This window comes from Macrotis lagotis, chromosome 1 (genome assembly GCF_037893015.1).
Source record: "Macrotis lagotis isolate mMagLag1 chromosome 1, bilby.v1.9.chrom.fasta, whole genome shotgun sequence".
In the NCBI taxonomy this organism is placed as follows: domain Eukaryota; kingdom Metazoa; phylum Chordata; class Mammalia; order Peramelemorphia; family Peramelidae; genus Macrotis; species Macrotis lagotis.
In genome coordinates, this window is record NC_133658.1 from 844,152,936 (window position 1) to 844,170,028 (window position 17,093).

The 17,093-nt window shown below is 36.0% G+C and overlaps 1 protein-coding gene across 14 annotated transcripts in view; it reads left to right on the plus strand.

Annotated features, from left to right (window-relative positions):
* The window catches only part of DNHD1 (dynein heavy chain domain 1), a 121,134-nt gene that overhangs the window by 18,562 nt on the left and 85,479 nt on the right, over positions 1-17,093 (plus strand). For all 14 annotated transcript variants that reach the window (XR_012474471.1, XM_074217457.1, XM_074217463.1 and 11 more), the window contains exons 5-8: positions 8,078-8,248; positions 10,330-10,533; positions 10,775-10,885; positions 13,390-13,546. Coding sequence is in view for 13 of the 14 variants with exons in the window: in XM_074217457.1 (XP_074073558.1) it covers positions 8,078-8,248; positions 10,330-10,533; positions 10,775-10,885; positions 13,390-13,546 (643 nt within the window). In the remaining variant the exon portion in view is untranslated. The remainder of the gene's footprint in view (positions 1-8,077; positions 8,249-10,329; positions 10,534-10,774; positions 10,886-13,389; positions 13,547-17,093) is intronic.

Genomic DNA, 17,093 nt, shown 5'->3' on the forward strand with positions numbered 1-17,093 from the left:
GCCACAAAAACTACCAACAGAGGTTTGATTTCTTTTTCCTTTTTTTTTTTTTGACATTTCATTTTTAGCAGGTTTGGAGAGCAGGGAGTTTCAGTAGCCTGTATAGAGTGTGAGAAGTTTTTCTGGCATGGTCAAGTAATTGTCTACTATGATCAAAATGCAGGCTAGTCTTGCTCCTAGAAAGAAAGATACAGAGCTTAGAGAATACCTTTCTATTCCTCTAGGTCATCAGTAGAATTAAAATATTATGTAGTTAGGAACAGAGGAGTTGACCAGGACAACTCAGATCAATTTATTTGCTGCTTTCCAGCTTAGATGATAAAGTCATAGCTGTTAAGGAATGGATAACAGAGACAAGGACGTGTTAACATCTTAAAACAAAATGTAAAGAAGTGTTTTATACTTGGGGAATCTTTTTTGAGGAGGCCTTAACTCCCATTTGGATTAGTGAATACTCAGCCCTTGCTTTGCTCTGAAGTCAGTTTAAGGGGATTCTACTCTGGCTAGAAGAAAGCCAATTATGGATTTGAGAGAATAATTAGTTTAAGAATTATCAATTAGGGCCCTACCCAACTTAGATAGTACAGCTTGAGGACACCATGAGCTGTCCTCACACAGAGGTAGGAGTTGCGCTGACAATACGTGTTTTCTATGTGTGTACCTCACCAGCAATATAAACTTTGTGTGCCAGTTCTTCCCACTCATGATGTATTTATTTGTTGGAGAATGCATCCTAGGTATAGCCTGAATGTTTTGTAGCTTCTATCCTTATGATACTTATTCAGTATCAGTAAAATGCTTTTGTTTTAGCTAATTGAGTCTCCTGGATAACTATTAAAGGTAAGCAGAACTTTAGGTGTTTGTGAGCTATTACATAGCACCTTGAACCTAGCAATAGTTGCCTCACTGGGGCCCCAAGCTGCAAGTATGATTTCAGGGGGTGACCCAGAAGGAGAGTTACAATTTAAATATATACTTTCAGGTTTTCAATTCAATAAGCATTATGTATCTTCTAGAAGGGCTTCAGAATAAAAAAAATATGAAGACAAGGATATGAAGAGATAGGAAGGAATCCCTGAATCAGGAAGTTGGGAAGTAAAAAAAATATATACCTCAGAAAATAAAGGTTCATTGAATACTCTGTCAAATACTAGATACAGTCATCTGTGTATGTGTGTGTGTATGTGTGTAAGTGTGTGTGTGTAATGTGTATATGAAAGGGAGAAAGGAAGAAGATTAGAAGAAGAAATGGGGGCGGCTAGGTGATGCAGTGGATAAAGCACTGGCCCTGGAGTCAGGAGTACCTGGGTTCCAATCCGGTCTCAGACACTTAATAATTACCTAGCTGTGTGGCCTTGGGCAAGCCACTTAACCCCATTTGCCTTGCAAAAAAAAGATTGCTGGTAGGAAGAATTTCATATATATAGTTCAGGGAAGGAAGATAACTAGCTAAGGAGCAGCTAAGATGCAAATTTGAGGCTCTTCTGAAGAGAAAAGGGAACTTGGTGGCTTGAGAGAAAGTTTGTCCTCCAAGAAATGATGCTAGTTTTGTTACATGAAAACTCAATCAGTAAGGGTTGTTGAAAGAAGAGAAGAATAATAGAAATGAGTGAGTCTCTGCTGTGAGGATTATTGAACAAGCCATTTAACAACCTGATAAAGATAAAGAGGTTTCCTGTTTTTCTAAATCATATATCCAAGATATGACAAAGAATCTGCTAAGATTTGTCAAAACAGATGGCTACTACCCACTTCTGGTGATTCATGTGGGCAGAAATGATGCTGTCAGAAGGAGCCTAAATTACAAAATCTTGGGCAAGAAACAGAAGATTTTAGAAGCACAAGTAATGTTTTCATTACTCCTGCCCACTGAAGTCAAATGATTAGAAGAGAAAAGAAAATTTGATAATGAGACTTTAGATTTCTTGAACAAAATATGGGAATATATTAGCTTAAATAGCTTAAGATATAGGAATGAGAGACATATAGGGATGGAATTTACCTCATAAAGATTGGTAAGCATATATTTACCTGATAGTTTTCAAATCTGAGAGACATAAGGAAAACTGCATATGTAAAAGCACCAAACTATATCTCTACTTAACATCCTAGAGAATAAGTAATAGTGTAGGAAGAATAATAGCAGTTGTGATGCTCAGAAGATTTGAAACAAAATCAATAAAAGGAGCCAGTGATAAAAATCCTTGTAGTTCAGAAGAGTGCTGAATATGGAGTTGTGTGATTGTAGTTTTCTCATTTACTAAGGGTGTATAATAATAGCAACTATCTTTCAGGGTTGCTGTGAAGATCAAATGAGATAATAACATAGAACATAAAGGTTTGTGTAAATCTTAAAATGGTATAATAAATGCAAGCCTGACCTGGATCCTAGTGCTGATCCCGATGAAATATCAGTAATATCAGAATTTTGGAAGCTTTGATAACAAAGATCTAGAAAATAAGTATATATGGCTCTGCCCTGAACTTCTGTCACTCTCCCAATTGGCAAAGAGAGTGCTCAGGAAGAAGCCAAAGGACCCAGGATCTTTATAAGGTGCCTAATTAATGGCAAGTAGGAAGTATTTAAGGCTGAATTGGGAGTGATTGTGGTAGTGTTTGTATTAGTGAGCCCATGTCATCCTCCATATAATGAATGCCCCTTGAATACAACTATCATTTGTATTTGAAGTCTTTTTTTTACTCTAAATTTACAATCTTTTGTTTTTTAATTTTTCAGTTTAAAATTCACACTCACCCTTGCCTGTCAAGAAGGCAAGATCATATGAAATCATGCAAAACATTTCTGTATCAGCCATATTAAAAAATAAAAGAAAAAAGGATATGTTTCAATCTGTGTTCTTGTGTTCATTAGTTTTCTCTCTGAAAGTAGATGTCATTTTTCATTATGAGTTCTCTGGAATTGTTGAATCATTGTATTAATCTAGAGGTATAAATTCTTTCACAGTTGATTAATCTTCATAATACATTGTTCTTTTGGATTTGCTTCCTTCACTATACATCAATTCATATACATCTATCAAGATTTTTTTTCTGGAACTATCTACTTCAACATTTGATATATCACAATAGTATTCCAGCACACTCATATACCATACATTTTATGATTTTGTGACAATTGAAGAGCTTTGAGATATAGTTTGTGGACAATTGAATCAATTAATAAAACAAGCAAGTTATTAATGAAAGGATCATTTGGTTGTCTTGGACCAAAGATCATCATGGCTTCAGGCTCTTTATATACCCTTCAAAGCACTAAGTAGTCCATCAAACAATCAAATCTAATTGGTTAATGTGATTGAAAGTGGACTTTATTAAAATGAAAAGCTGAGTATCTCTTGGATGGGGAAAGCATCTCTAAACCAGAACACCCCTAGCTTTAGTTATATTCAAAGAATATACCCTATCCAAGCTTAAGCAGAACTCTGTAGCTTCCAACAGGGTGGGACTTTGAACAAGAAATGAGTCCAATCTCCTCAGTAATGTCCTTAAAAACTGAATTTAGAGTTTGGACATTAGAAGAAGGGGAATACCTCTCAATCTCCATTCAAAGTATTGTTTATTAATTTCTGTCTTGATTCCCCCTACCATCTTAATCACCTTCATCTAGACGTGCTCCAGTTTGTCAATGTTCTTTCTAAAATATACTCAGAACAGAACTTCAGATCTCACCTGACTAGGGCAGAGTAGAATGAGACATCACTCCCTCTTTGACACTATACCTCATGTGCTTCCTGACACTGGGCCACTTGACAGCTAGACAAGAGACCATGCTTTGGAGGTTATACTCCTTTTAGTTTAGGAACTTCTCATTAGCTTTCTCCACTAAGCTAATTAGTGACTGCTTCACATACCCACAATATTGGGGCTGGTTTCAGCTTTTTTTTTCTGTACTTCTTAGCTTCTTTTCAGGCATCTAGTATATTTCTCTACTCCCATTTTTTATCCTGTTTTCTAGTTTTAGAACCTTAGTCAAATGAATATCAATATTACTACTGAAAAGAATATTAGCCTACTATCTTACTTTTCCATTCACCATTGCTCTAATTTTCTGAACCAAAATACCCTTCTCTGGCCACTACTCTTATCTTCATTATCTGAATGTAAGCTCCTTGAGATCAGGGACATTTTTTTTAACCTTTATATTTGAATCCCTAACAGCACAGTGCTTGGCACTTAACAGGAACTTGTTTTTTTTTTTTATTCAAGAATCCATTAACTTTTTTTGTTTTCTATATCTCATTATTGATATATCACACACCCAGCTTGGAGTCTACTTGTTCCCCACAGAAACTCTTTCTAGTTTTGCTTTTCCTATTTTGCATTTATGCAGTTATTTTTTTGTACCCCAGATTTAGAATTTCCCATTAATATGTCTACAACTAATATTAGATTTGGGATGAGTCATTCAACATACTACCTATATTTCTTACCTTATATCATCTTTGAATCTGATGTATGCCAACCAGGGATCCTTATCTTAAGTCCAGTTTAACTAGTCTGGTTTATCCTTAAAAAATATCTTTCTCAAGATTTGGGTTGACTTGCATAAGGAAAGGGGGGTGGGGTTAAGATATGCTTTTACTGCTTATCTACATACTAGCTAACATTTATGTAGCACTTTAATATTTTTAAAGTGCTTTCCAAATATTTTATTCTTACAATTACCCTGGGAGATAGGGGCTGTTATTATCCTAACTTGATGAGGAAACTGATGTAAATAGTAATGACTTTCTCAGTCATTCAGTCTGAGGATTTGAAATCAGGTCTTCTTGACTCCAGATCAGGAATTCTATCCATTGTGCCACATAGCAGTTTCTACTGACTTCATCCAAGTCACTGATAAAAATGCTGAATAGTGAGTGGTGAAGGCATATTACTGGGGTACTCCACTAGCGGTTCTCCCTAGTTTATGACCTGTTAATGCCTATTCTTTAGTTTCTATAATTCTATTCTATTCCAAAGTCACCAAACTCTTCTATCACATTTTTCTTGCCCAAGAAGACAAAAGAGAGGTGATTAGAACTTGTGTTGGGTTGGTGGCAATGTGAGTAAAGGGGACTGATAAGAAACAGCTTGTGGATGGGAATTGCTCAGAGTTGGCAAATGATTTTTTTCCTTTTTCCTCTAACCTAAATCCAAATGGGAGATTGTAATTCTGGTTACTGGGAAGAGAGTGGAATCATTTATAGAAATTAGAAATTTGGAAATAGGGCTATGTTAGTTGGAGAAAGATGATGCATCACAGAATTTCAGATTTGGTAGGGACTTATGTAGCCATCTAGTCTAACCTATATATGGATAGAATTTCCACTATAACTTTGCCAACAAGGGTTCATCCAGCCTCTGACTAAAGATTGAACCTCTTCAGAGGTGAAATCTTATCACCTCTGAAAGCAGCTAATCCCATTTTTTGGATAGTTCTAATTGTTAGAGCATTTTTCCTAAACTGATCTCTTTCCTACTTATTCAACCTTCTAGGGTCAAACCCCTCATTTACCTGACAACTCTTCAAACACTTGTTAGCATGACCCTCTTGAGTTTTCTGTTATCCAGGCTGAACATTGAAAAATCTTTCTACCAGTCCTCTAGCAGAACCATGCAATGAACTTGGGGCCCTTGACCATCCTGATTGCCTACATCTCTACATCCTCTAGATTATAAATATTTTTTTGAACTTAACATAATACTTAAGATGAAATTTGAAAAGGGCAGAGTACAGTGAAATTATCATCTAATTTCTGGAAGTTTTGACCCTCTTAAGGAAGCCCAAAAATGTTATCTTTTTTGATTATCACAACACACCTTAGTTTTTTGCAATTACAAATAAAGCTGCCATGAAAATATTTTTTTTAATTTTAGAAAGGTTTTATTTACTTTGAGTTTCACAATTTTCCCCTAATCTCGCTTCCATCCCTCCTCACCCCTACAGAAGGCATTTTGCTAGTCTTTATATCATTCCCATAGTATGGATTGCTCTAAGTTGAATGTGATAAGAGGGAAATCATATCCTTAAGTATTGTATGAGATATATCAGAATTACATAATAAGACAACTTTTTAAAAAATTAAAAGTAATAGTCCTTGGTCTTTGTTCAAACCCCACAATTCTTTCTCAAGATACAAATGGCATTCTCTGTCACAGACACCCCAAAATTGTGCCCACTTGCTGCCCTGTTGGTACGAGCAAGTCCATTAAGGTTGATTATCACTCCCATGTTGCTGTTAGGGTGTCATGAAAATCATTTAACAAATAGCTTTTTATTTTTTTGATATTTTCAGGACATATCTATGTCAACTGTTATATGAAAAGATCAGATTTATTCTGCTTTCCCCATTGGACAAAACTAGAGTATATGGGTAAAGATTATATTTTTTTACTTATTTTTAACATTCATTTAAATTTTTTTGAGTTTAAAATTCTTATGACCCTCTCCCACCCATTGAGAAAGCAAACAGTATATATATATATATTTATAGTCATTATATATATATATCTTTAAGAAAGTAGAAGAGTATGCTTCAGTCTACATTCAGTTTACATTCAGAGTTCATCAGATCTTGTGGAAGTGGATAGAATTTTTCAAATCCTTTGGAATTATCTTGGATCATTGTATTGATCAGATTAAGTCCTTCATAGTTGATCAGCATTACAATTTTACTGTTACTTTGTTCACTGTTTTCCTGTTTTTGCATTCAAATAAAGCTTTCCAGAATTTTCTGGAATATCCTGATCATTTCTCAAAGCATAATAGTGTTCTATCAGACTACAGTCTGTCCAGCCATTCCCCAATTAATGGGTATCTCAATTTCCAATTCATTGCCAATACAAAAAGAGCTGCTATAAATATTTTCACATGTCTTTTTTCCTTTGATATTTTTGGAATACACACCTAATTGTGGTATTGCTGATTTAAAGGGTATGCAGTCTTATAGTCCTTTAGCCATAATTCCAAATCATTCTCCAGAATGGTTATACCAAGGTTACAACTCCACCAACAGGGCATTAGTATACCTATTTTTCCAAATTACACCCTCCCATTATTTTACTTTTCTGTCATTTTAGCCAGTCTAATAGGTGTGAGCTAGAACTTAAGATTTATTTTAGGTCATTATATTTGTATTTCTCTAAAAAGTAATTTAACATTTTCATGTGACTATTGATAAATTTTATTTCTTTATTGTAAAACTTTTGACCAGTTGACATTTGGGGAATGACTTTTTATAAATTTTGCTCAGTTCCTATTTTTTGAGAAATGAAGTCTTTATCAGAGAAATCTGACTATATTCCCCCTTCCCCCCTCCCCTGCTGTCGCATCCCTAGTTGTACCATCCCCAGTTTCTTATTTCCTTTCTAATCTTGGCTGCATTGGTTTTGCTTGCACAATTAATTTATATAAGATTATCCATTTTACTTACCTGTAATCCTCTCTATAACTTGTTTAATCAAAAACTCTTATCCATAGATCTGACTGGTAAAATTTTCCATGCTCTCCTGGGTAAAAAAAAAAAAAATGCAGATTTAGAATCACCTAAGTGGAAACTTCTTAACAAATGTAATTTACCCAACATAGAATGGACTGCCTCAAAAGGTCTGTGAGTTCCCTGAAACTTGGAGTTATTTAAGTGAAACCTGGGTAAAGCCAAGCCAAGAATATTTCATATAAGACTCATATTTTGGTTACTAGGTGGACCTCTGAGGTCCCTTCCAGTTCTAAAGAGTCTATCTTTCTACATATTTGGGGTGGGGGAGAGGGAGGTGTAGGGGCAATGTGGACCTGTATGTTTAACCATATGTGAAGCATGTGTTTTTATAATACATGCAAGTGCCAATATCTGTGTATGTGCATCACCCAAATCCCTGTACCAAATCTCCTCGAAGACTTGCTTCACCAGTTCATCCTCTTTGTTGAGGAAACCAGTCAACATACCCTAGGCTTGAACTGTCTTCCTTTCTTTAGTAATTCTAGACAAAGGATCCTATTATCTTTCTTCTTTCCTCTTTTGTCCTTCCTTGGCCTCCTCCTTTTTCCCAGCACTTTTTTTTTTACATTATACAGACACATATCATTAAGTACTGTTGAAGAAAGTAGAGCTCAGCGGCCAACCTCTGCCTACTCACCTCAGACTATCCTACTAAAGAACCAGATCATTTCTATTCTTCGGAGGAACAGATACCTAACTCAGATCCACTTCTTGTACCTCAATTTGGCTACTACTAGGCATTTCAGGTAAGGATCTAGCTCTCAGGCACTCCTGGTTCAGGCCAAATTCTCCAAAATCCCTCTTTCTTTTTGTTCTCTGCCTTCTTTATTCTCTGTCTCCTTTTCCTAGAGATCCCTCATCCTCTCCTTAACATCTTCTTTCCTTGACTTGGAATTCTAGAATTAGAAATTATTCTAGAAGTCCTCTTTGTTAATGTTTATTCTCCTTGTTTGAACAGTTCATTAACTTATCTCCTGAGGCAACTTCTTCCATTTTTGGACAGCTTTCATTGTTAATACAGTTTTCTTTTATTGAACTAAAAGCTTCCTCTCTGTAATTTTCCATTTATTGGGCCTAGTTCTGTCCTGTCGCTCCTCTATTCATCACCCCTTATTTCCAGACCAACTTGCTATTTGTCCATCTTGTACTTTTTTGAATCTGTCCCAAGCATGAATCTTGTCTTTCCTCATTCTGTAGCTAGGAAACCTTCATTCTGTGCCATGGGAGACACTTAGTTCATATCTCTCCAAGATAGGACCTAGAAGAGCAGCACATCACCATCTTCCTCTGGACTTACTTTACCTTGACAGTATACTTCCTAAAATATAATGCTCAGAGCTGGGTGTCATGCTCAGATTTGTCCTGAGCAATGTGAAGTTAAGGAACACTGTAATATCAGCATTAGATGTTTTTGTCATCTTGTTGACACTTTAACCCCAGAACTGTTTTGTGGTCATGTTTCTCACATCAGTTACTGATGGAACTATTCTTTATGTTGTAGGCTTTTTTATATAATCCCATTAGGGCAGCTAGGTGATATCAATAGAGAGCTGGGCCTGGAATCAGGAAGAACTGAATTCAAATCTGGACCCAGACACTTACTAGCTTTGTGATCTTGGGCAAGTTACAACCTCTGTTTGTTTCCTTACCTGTAAAATGGGAACAATAATACCTGCCCCCTAGAATTGATGTGTCAACCAGTTGAGATATTTGTAAAGTACTTAAACAGTCTAACACGTAACAGACACTTATTCTTTCCCCATTTCCTTACTTCTATTAAATTCTATTTTATTAGATATAGTTACTCTTTTTTTTTTAGATTTTTCAAGGCAATGGGGTTAAGTGGCTTGCCCAAGGCCACGCGGCTATGTAATTATTAAGTGTCTGAGGTCAGATTTGAACCCAGGTACTCCTGACTCCAAGGCCGGTGCTCTATTCACTGTGCCACCTAGCTGCCCTGATATAGTTACTCTTTCTAGGCTCTAGAAATCTATTCCAATCTTGATTTTGCTATCCAGCTGTAATACCTTTTGCTCCCATTAATGCAACATTCTCAGATTTAATAAGCATGTATTCTAAGTATTAAAATAATTGATAAACGTGTTGGTAGAATAGGACCAAGGGTTTATGTCTGTCACTAGATACCTTCTTCTGTAATAACATCCATCACCACTCTGCATGTGATTGTGCTACAGATCTACATAAAACTACAAATCTGCTATCTTCCCATTGTCTTCACTACCTCTTGCTTACAAATGTCAAATGTCTTGTGAAAAATCAGTAATGCTATCATTTCCCAGATTAATCTAGTCAAGTAACCTGATGAAGTTAGTTTGCATAAGTTGTTCTTATGAATCTATGCCACTTGATTGTGATTACTACTGTGAACACACAGACCTACTAATTATAAATCACTTCAAGAATTTACCAGACATCAGCAACTTCTAGTTTCCAACAAAGGGGGAACCTCTGGATTTTTGCAGTTATTTTGACACTTCTTTTTTCATGGCTTCTCAGCAGTTATCATTGTGGTTCCTTTATCACGTCTGAATGTTATTTGTGTGGGCCTAGACACTTCATTAAAAGTGATCCTTACTACAATCTTTTCTCTCTTGGGTTGCATTTTGGTTTTAACTATTTATTCTTTCCTTTTTGAAAATTATAATGTTTTTCTTCTATTTCTCTTATTCTCCTCCTCTCATCCCCTTTTCCCTTACATTCTTTTACTCCTGACACTCCTACCTTCTCCTTCTCTGTCCCTTTTTCCTAATTGTTGGGAGTTGAGGGTATATTTGTGTGTTCATTGACCAGAACACTCTCTTCCTAGACCATATAGCCTGACAGTGGTGTCACCAGACCTGGTGAAACCAGAGCACTACATCTTTTCTCCGTTTGGAGTCCTGCATGTGCATCCTGTGGATGGCAGTATGTTAATGACACTAGGAACCTGGCATCGGCATGCCATGCTCTGGCAACACCTCCAAGCCATCCCTTTCTTCAAGCATTATATTGTGAGGAAGGCCTTGACTTGGTAAGAGTAAAATGGTCAGAATTGGTTGGGTGAAATAAGAAGATAGAGATGGGGGGGAGATGGGAGAAGGAATGGAAAAGGGAATGAGGGGACAAGTTATGAGATGAGATTGTGAGCACTGCTGCAGGGCAATGGAAACTTCAGTGGAAATAGGGGAATTGTGGGTTAGAATAAGAATCAAAGGAAGAGGAGCCTGGGGAGGAAGTTCAAAAAGAAATCTGATTGACCTTTCATTTACCAGCTGGAGGAAGAATGTTAGGTTACAGATACTGAAGAAACGAAGGGATTTCCTGCGGAACAACTTGCTCTTTGCTATCCCCCACTTTGGGATTTGTCTGCTCCACATTAACAGGTAGGATTTTGACTTTTATTCCCTGAACCTTCTTTCTCCTTCTCTTCAGTCTTCTAACCTCTCTATCTACATGACAAAATGTTACATTCTTTACAGCTTTTCTCTTGGTTATATGCAGACTCAGATGTTCTGGGCCATATGTGAGGAACAGAGGAAGACAAGTCTAGCTTTCTCACAAGGGATAGAAGATACATCTCACTCTTAGCTCCTTTATCTGAACTCTTTATCTGAGTCCTTTCTCACTTTTGTCCTGCCCTTCCTTGCATTTCTTCTTTTTGGAGGGTACTGAGGGTCAGTCTTCTTTTTAGGGTTTTCTCTACTTTTATGACCAGGCTTGGTCTATCCTTTCTAGGCCAGGCCTTACTACTAGTGCTTCTAGTAGATTTTGCAGAGAGCATGACTGATAGATTTCCTGGCAGACTGAAATAATGCTGGTCTCTCATCTTTTAGTCTATTCTTTTCTCACCACTAGAGAGCCCAGCATGGCTGGTTTAATTCTCTCTTGTCTCATGGCATATTCAATACATATATCATCCCTTCCCATGTACCATTAGCCATTTACCTTGAAATGGTGACTTCCAAAGCAGTGCTCAAAATCTCATCTTCTCATAACTTGTCCCCTCATCCCCTTTTCCATTCCTTTTCCCATCTCCCCCATCTCTATTCTTATTTAACCCAACCAAGGAGTCTCTGGCTCCTTGCAGTACTTTTCCATTTTCCTTTAAGGCAAGTAGGGAAACCAAGAAGGGTCTGGCCCAATCTAGTGGTCATGTGGTATTTTTGACCCTCATAAACAGCTGGTCCTCAGATTTTCAGGGGAAGGAGTTAGGACAGGTCTCAACTCAATTTTTTTCTCTGAGGCCAGAGAGTGAGAGTGGTTTCCTTCTAAACCAAGGATAGGGAACCTTTTTTCTGCCAAGGGCCATTTGGATATTCATAACATCATTTGAAGGCTATATATGGTAAAAAAAATTTGGTTTTTTTAAGAAAGATTTTATATATTTTGAGTTTTACAATTTTCCCCCCTAATCTTGCTTCCTTCCCCCACCCCCCCACAGAAGGCAGTCTGTTAGTTTTTACATTGTTTCCATGTTATACATTGATCAAAGTTGAGAGAGAAATCATATCCTTAAGGAAGAAAAATAAAGTATAAGAGACAGCAAAATTATATAATAAGATAATGGGTTTTTTTTCCTAAATTAAAGGTAATAGTCTTTGGTCTTTGTTCAAACTCCACAATTCTTTCTCTGGATACAGATGGTATTCTCCATCACAGATAGCCCCAAATTGTCCCTGGTTGTTGCACTGATGGAATGAGCGAGTCCATCAAGGTTGATCATCATATGGTCAAATATTTAATTATTTCACCTCTAGAAAGCTACTAGATTCATTGAATTCCCAGTCCTGTCAGTAGTTGCCTTGGCTGGAGGTTCCCTGCCCCTGTTCTAAATTAACCAAAGGACTTATGTGGCCAACCCTACACTAGGGAAAGGGAAAATATGTGGTCATTTACCTTCAGGAAGTTTACTATGACTGAGTAGTCAAGGCCAAGGATGGTATTGTCTCTTGCTGGCCTAGATAAAGTGGGTTTGCTGTTGTTTGTTTGTGGGGTTTTTTTAGGTATAGGTACTGGCATCTTTTCTTCAGCCCCTGTTCTCTACCCCTCACTTCTTGATGTCTACTGATTCCCTTTTCTCAAGCTCTACAGACTTTTACTTTCCTGGAGAGATAGACTCAAATGTTCTGCTATACCTAGAAAGGTCAATAAAGGTCCAGACATGAAAGAAAGAAAGAAAGAAAGAAAGAAAGAAAGAAAGAAAGAAAGAAAGAAAGAAAGAAAGAAAGATAAACAGAAACTTTTTTTCTATCCTCATATAAATCTCCATTCATTCAAATCTTGAAAATTACATATGTGTAGATTTTGTTGCTCAAGGATAGATATCACAAGATGAAAAGAGGGACAGTTCTGGGAAGGGGATGAAGAGGTGGAACCCAAATGAACTTAGAAAAACCTAGGGGTGGCTAGGTGGCGCAGTGGATAGAGCACTGGCCCTGGAGTCAGGAGTACCTGAATTCAAATCTGGCCTCAGACACTTAATAATTACCTAGCTGTGTGGCCTTCGGTAAACCACTTAACCCATTGCCTTGCAGAAAAAAAAGAAAAACCGTGATTCTAGAACTAGACTCTTTGAAGTTTGAGATTTTAGGAGTCTTCCCCCCAAAAAACCAAAATAAAACAACAATTCACGGAGGAAGGATTCACAGTATAAAGCAGATTATTTGGAAGATGGTTCAGTTAGCCAGATTAAGCTAGAGAAGAAATATTTTGTAAATTGTGATCCTGATTCTCAAAGGTTGCCAAAGACCCAAGAGATAATCAGGCTTAGGAAGGGTTACAGTATCATAAAGATATTCAGAGAAGGGAAGTGGGAAGGCCCCTGTCCCTTTGTGTGTCTGGCCACAAGAAACTTTGATGCTAACACTCTATGAGCCCTCCCTCTCAGGCTCCTGCAAGAGCTCCATTCTGTTCCCTGGCTGCCCCAGGAGGAAAATCGATGCTACACACTACCTGAGCTCCAGCTGGCCCTGTCCAAGATGAATAGAGGGGCTCTGCGGATGTTGCAACGTTGTCTTCACCTCACTGCAGCTGTCCTCCAACTGGTAGGCTTTCTAATCCCAAATAGATACTTCAAAACCATTCCAAACCAGGACTGAAGATAACAATAGCATTTTTATAGTGATTTAAGATTTGCAAATATGACTTGTAAATGGTTCTTTTTAGCTTTATAATTAGCCAAGGTGGTGGGTGCTTCCCATTTTACAGATGAGGAAACAGGGCCTTGCTTTTCCCATCACTGCTTGGTCTCTGGAATGGCTCAGAGCATAAGCACATCTAGGAAAATAGGCAACCAGCTGATTTAATGAGTCAGAAAACATACAGGCAACATGCTGTGCAACTGTATAGACCACTTAAGCTTGGATAGAAGGTTTATGATGGGCAAGATTTTTACTTGATATTAGGAGAGTTCTAACACAGCTGAGTTTCCCCCATTATTCCACCCCTCCACCACCACCTTCTATTTCCCCTCCATCCTTTCAGTTACCAGTTCACAGAAATGTCATTCCTCTGCCTTCCATCTCTCCTCCTGAGTCATTCCAGTTCTCATCTATTCTGATTATTCACATAGTCTTTTAAAAAGGAACTTATTATCTATTTAAGTAGAAATAAAACCAATTGACCATACATATAATCATTTAAACTTAAAAATACATAGAATAGAAGCTGGGGGCAGCTAGGCTGGCACAGTGGATAGAGCACTGGCCCTAGAGTCAGGAGGACTTGAGTTTAAATTCAGCCTCAGACCTTAATAATTGCCTAGCTATATGACCTAGGGCAAGTTACTTAACCCCCATTGCCTTAAATAAATAAAATTTAAAAAAAAATACCAGAGGCTACAGCCTCTATCCCATTCTGTAATTTTTGTCCATTCATATCTGTATTTTTATATATTTAGCATATCCCAAATGTCTCATAGCTTAAAACTGCATTAGTAGAAAGTTTTTTAACACTTAATTTTAATTTTATTCTTAATTACATATAAAAATTTTTAATTCTCTTTTTTATGGTCAAATAGGTAGTTTTATTTTTTTAAGTTCTGAACTGTCTCTCTCCCACTCTTCCCACTCCACTCTAAAAAAGACTGCCATTTGACAAAGATATCTAAGAAATGCTGTAAATATTTTTGTAGATCCTTTTCCTTTTTTTTAATCTTTTATTTTTTTATGGGATACATGTTTAGTAATGGTATTGCTGGGTCAAAGGTTATGCATAGTGTTATGGTTCTTTGGGCATAATTCCAAATCACTCTCCAGAATGCTTGGATCATTTCACAGCTTCATCAACAATGCATTAGTGAACCCATTTTTCCAAATCCACTACAACATTTATCATTTTACTTTTTTAACAGTCAATCTGATAGGTGTGAGATGATACTTTAGAGTTATTTTAATTTTCATTTCTTTAATCAGTAATGATTAGAGCATTTTTTCATATGACTAGAAGTAATTTTCATTTTTTTTCTTCTTCTGAAAACTGCCTGTTCATATCCTTTGACTATTTGCCAATTGGAGAATGACTCAGATTCTTAATGATTTCACTCACTATATATTTGAGAAATGAATCTCTTATCAAAAAAACTTGCTGTGAAAAATTTTTCCACAGCTAACTCTTTTCCTTCTAATCTTGACTGCATTTGTGTTTGTGTGTGTGTGTATGTATGTGTATGTTAAGTGACTTGCCCCAGGTCACACAGCAATAAGTGTCAAGTGTTTGAGGCTGAATTTGAACACAGGTCCTTCTGATTCCAGGGTCATTGCTCTATCTTTCATTTGATTTTAATCAAAATCTTTTTAATTTTATTTAATCAAAATCATAATTTTTATATCATCATAACTTCTTCCCTTATCCATAAATCTGACAAGTAAAATATTCCATGCTCCTAATTTACTTATATTGCCCATTATAAATCATATACCCTTCTCTCTTCATGTTTCTTTGTCCCAAATCTTGGATCTTTAGGTTTATTAAATACTAGATTACTATGGTATTTTACTACTTTTTATTGTGTACCTATTCTATTACACTGATCCACCACTCTAATTCTTAGCTAGTACCAGATTGTTCTGATAATTACTGTTTAATAAAACATTTTGAGAACCAGTATTGCTAAGCAACCTTTCTTCACATTTTTCCATTGATTCCCTTGACATTCTTGACTTTTAGTTCTTCCAGATGAATTTTGTTTTTTCTATATAAAATAATTTGATAATTTGATTGCATTGACATTGAATAAGGTAGAATTGTCATTGTTATTATATTGACTCAGTCTTCTCATGAGCATTGAATATTTTTCTATTTGTTTGGATCTGATTTGGTATGAAAAGTAATTTTTATTATGTTCATATAATTCTTGGGTTTATCTTGCCAGGTAAATGTCAAAATATTTTATATTGGCTATAGTTATTTTAAATTGAATTTCTCTTTCTGTCTTTTGCTACCAGTCTTTGTTGGTAATATATACAAATACTGATTTATTTGTTTACTTGTGGATTTATTTTTATATTCTGCAACTTTACTGAAGTTGTTAATTATTTCAATTAGTTTTTTAGATAATTTTCTTGATTCTACAAGTAACCATCATATTGTCTGCAAAGCGTGAGTTGTTTCCTCATCTATTCTAACACCTTTAGCTTCTTTTTCTTTATATTGCTATAATTAATATTGCTAGAAGAATATTGAATAATAATGATGATAATGGGCATCCTTGCTTCATCGATGATCTTATTGGAAAGGCAGCTAGGTAGATCAGTGGCTAGAGAACTGAACCTGGACTTTATGAACCTGGGCAAGTCACTTAATGCTGTTTGCCTTGGTTTCCTCATCTGTTAAGTGAACTAGAGAAAGAAATAACAAACTATTCTTATATCTTTGCTAAGAAAACCCTAAATGAGGCAATAAAAAGTCAGACATGATTGAAACAATTGGACAACAAAAAATGCCCATTACAGATAATGCTTACTGATGGTTTTAGATGGATACTACTTATCACTTTGAAGAAAGCTCTCTTATTTCTATATTCTCTTGTGTTTTCAATAGGAATAATTGTATTTTGTCAAAAGTTCTTTCTGCATCTACTGAGATAGATTTTTATTAATATGGTCAATTATGCTGATGGTTTTCCTAATATTGACCCAGCCCTGTGTTCCTGACATAAATCCCACCTGGTCATAGTATATGATCTTTAGGATATATTGCTGTAATTTTCTTGCTTAGTATTTTATTTAAATCTTTTGCATCAATATTCTTCAGAGAAATTGTTCTCTAGCTTTTTCTGGTTTTGTTTTTCCTGGTTTAGGTATCAGTACCATATTTGAGTGTAAAAGGAATCTGGTAGGACTAATTTGTCTATTTTTAAAATAGTTTGTATAATATTGCAATTAATTGTTCTTTAAATGTTTGGTAGAATTCACTTGTGAATTTGGCTTTGGGAATATTTTCTTAGGAAGCTCATTTATGGCTTCTTCAATTTTTTTCTAAGATATGTTTTTTTTAAGTATTTCATTTCCTCTTCTATTTATCTGAGTAATTTATATTTTCATATACATTCATCCATTTCAGTTAGATTATCAGATCTATTGATAGAATTTG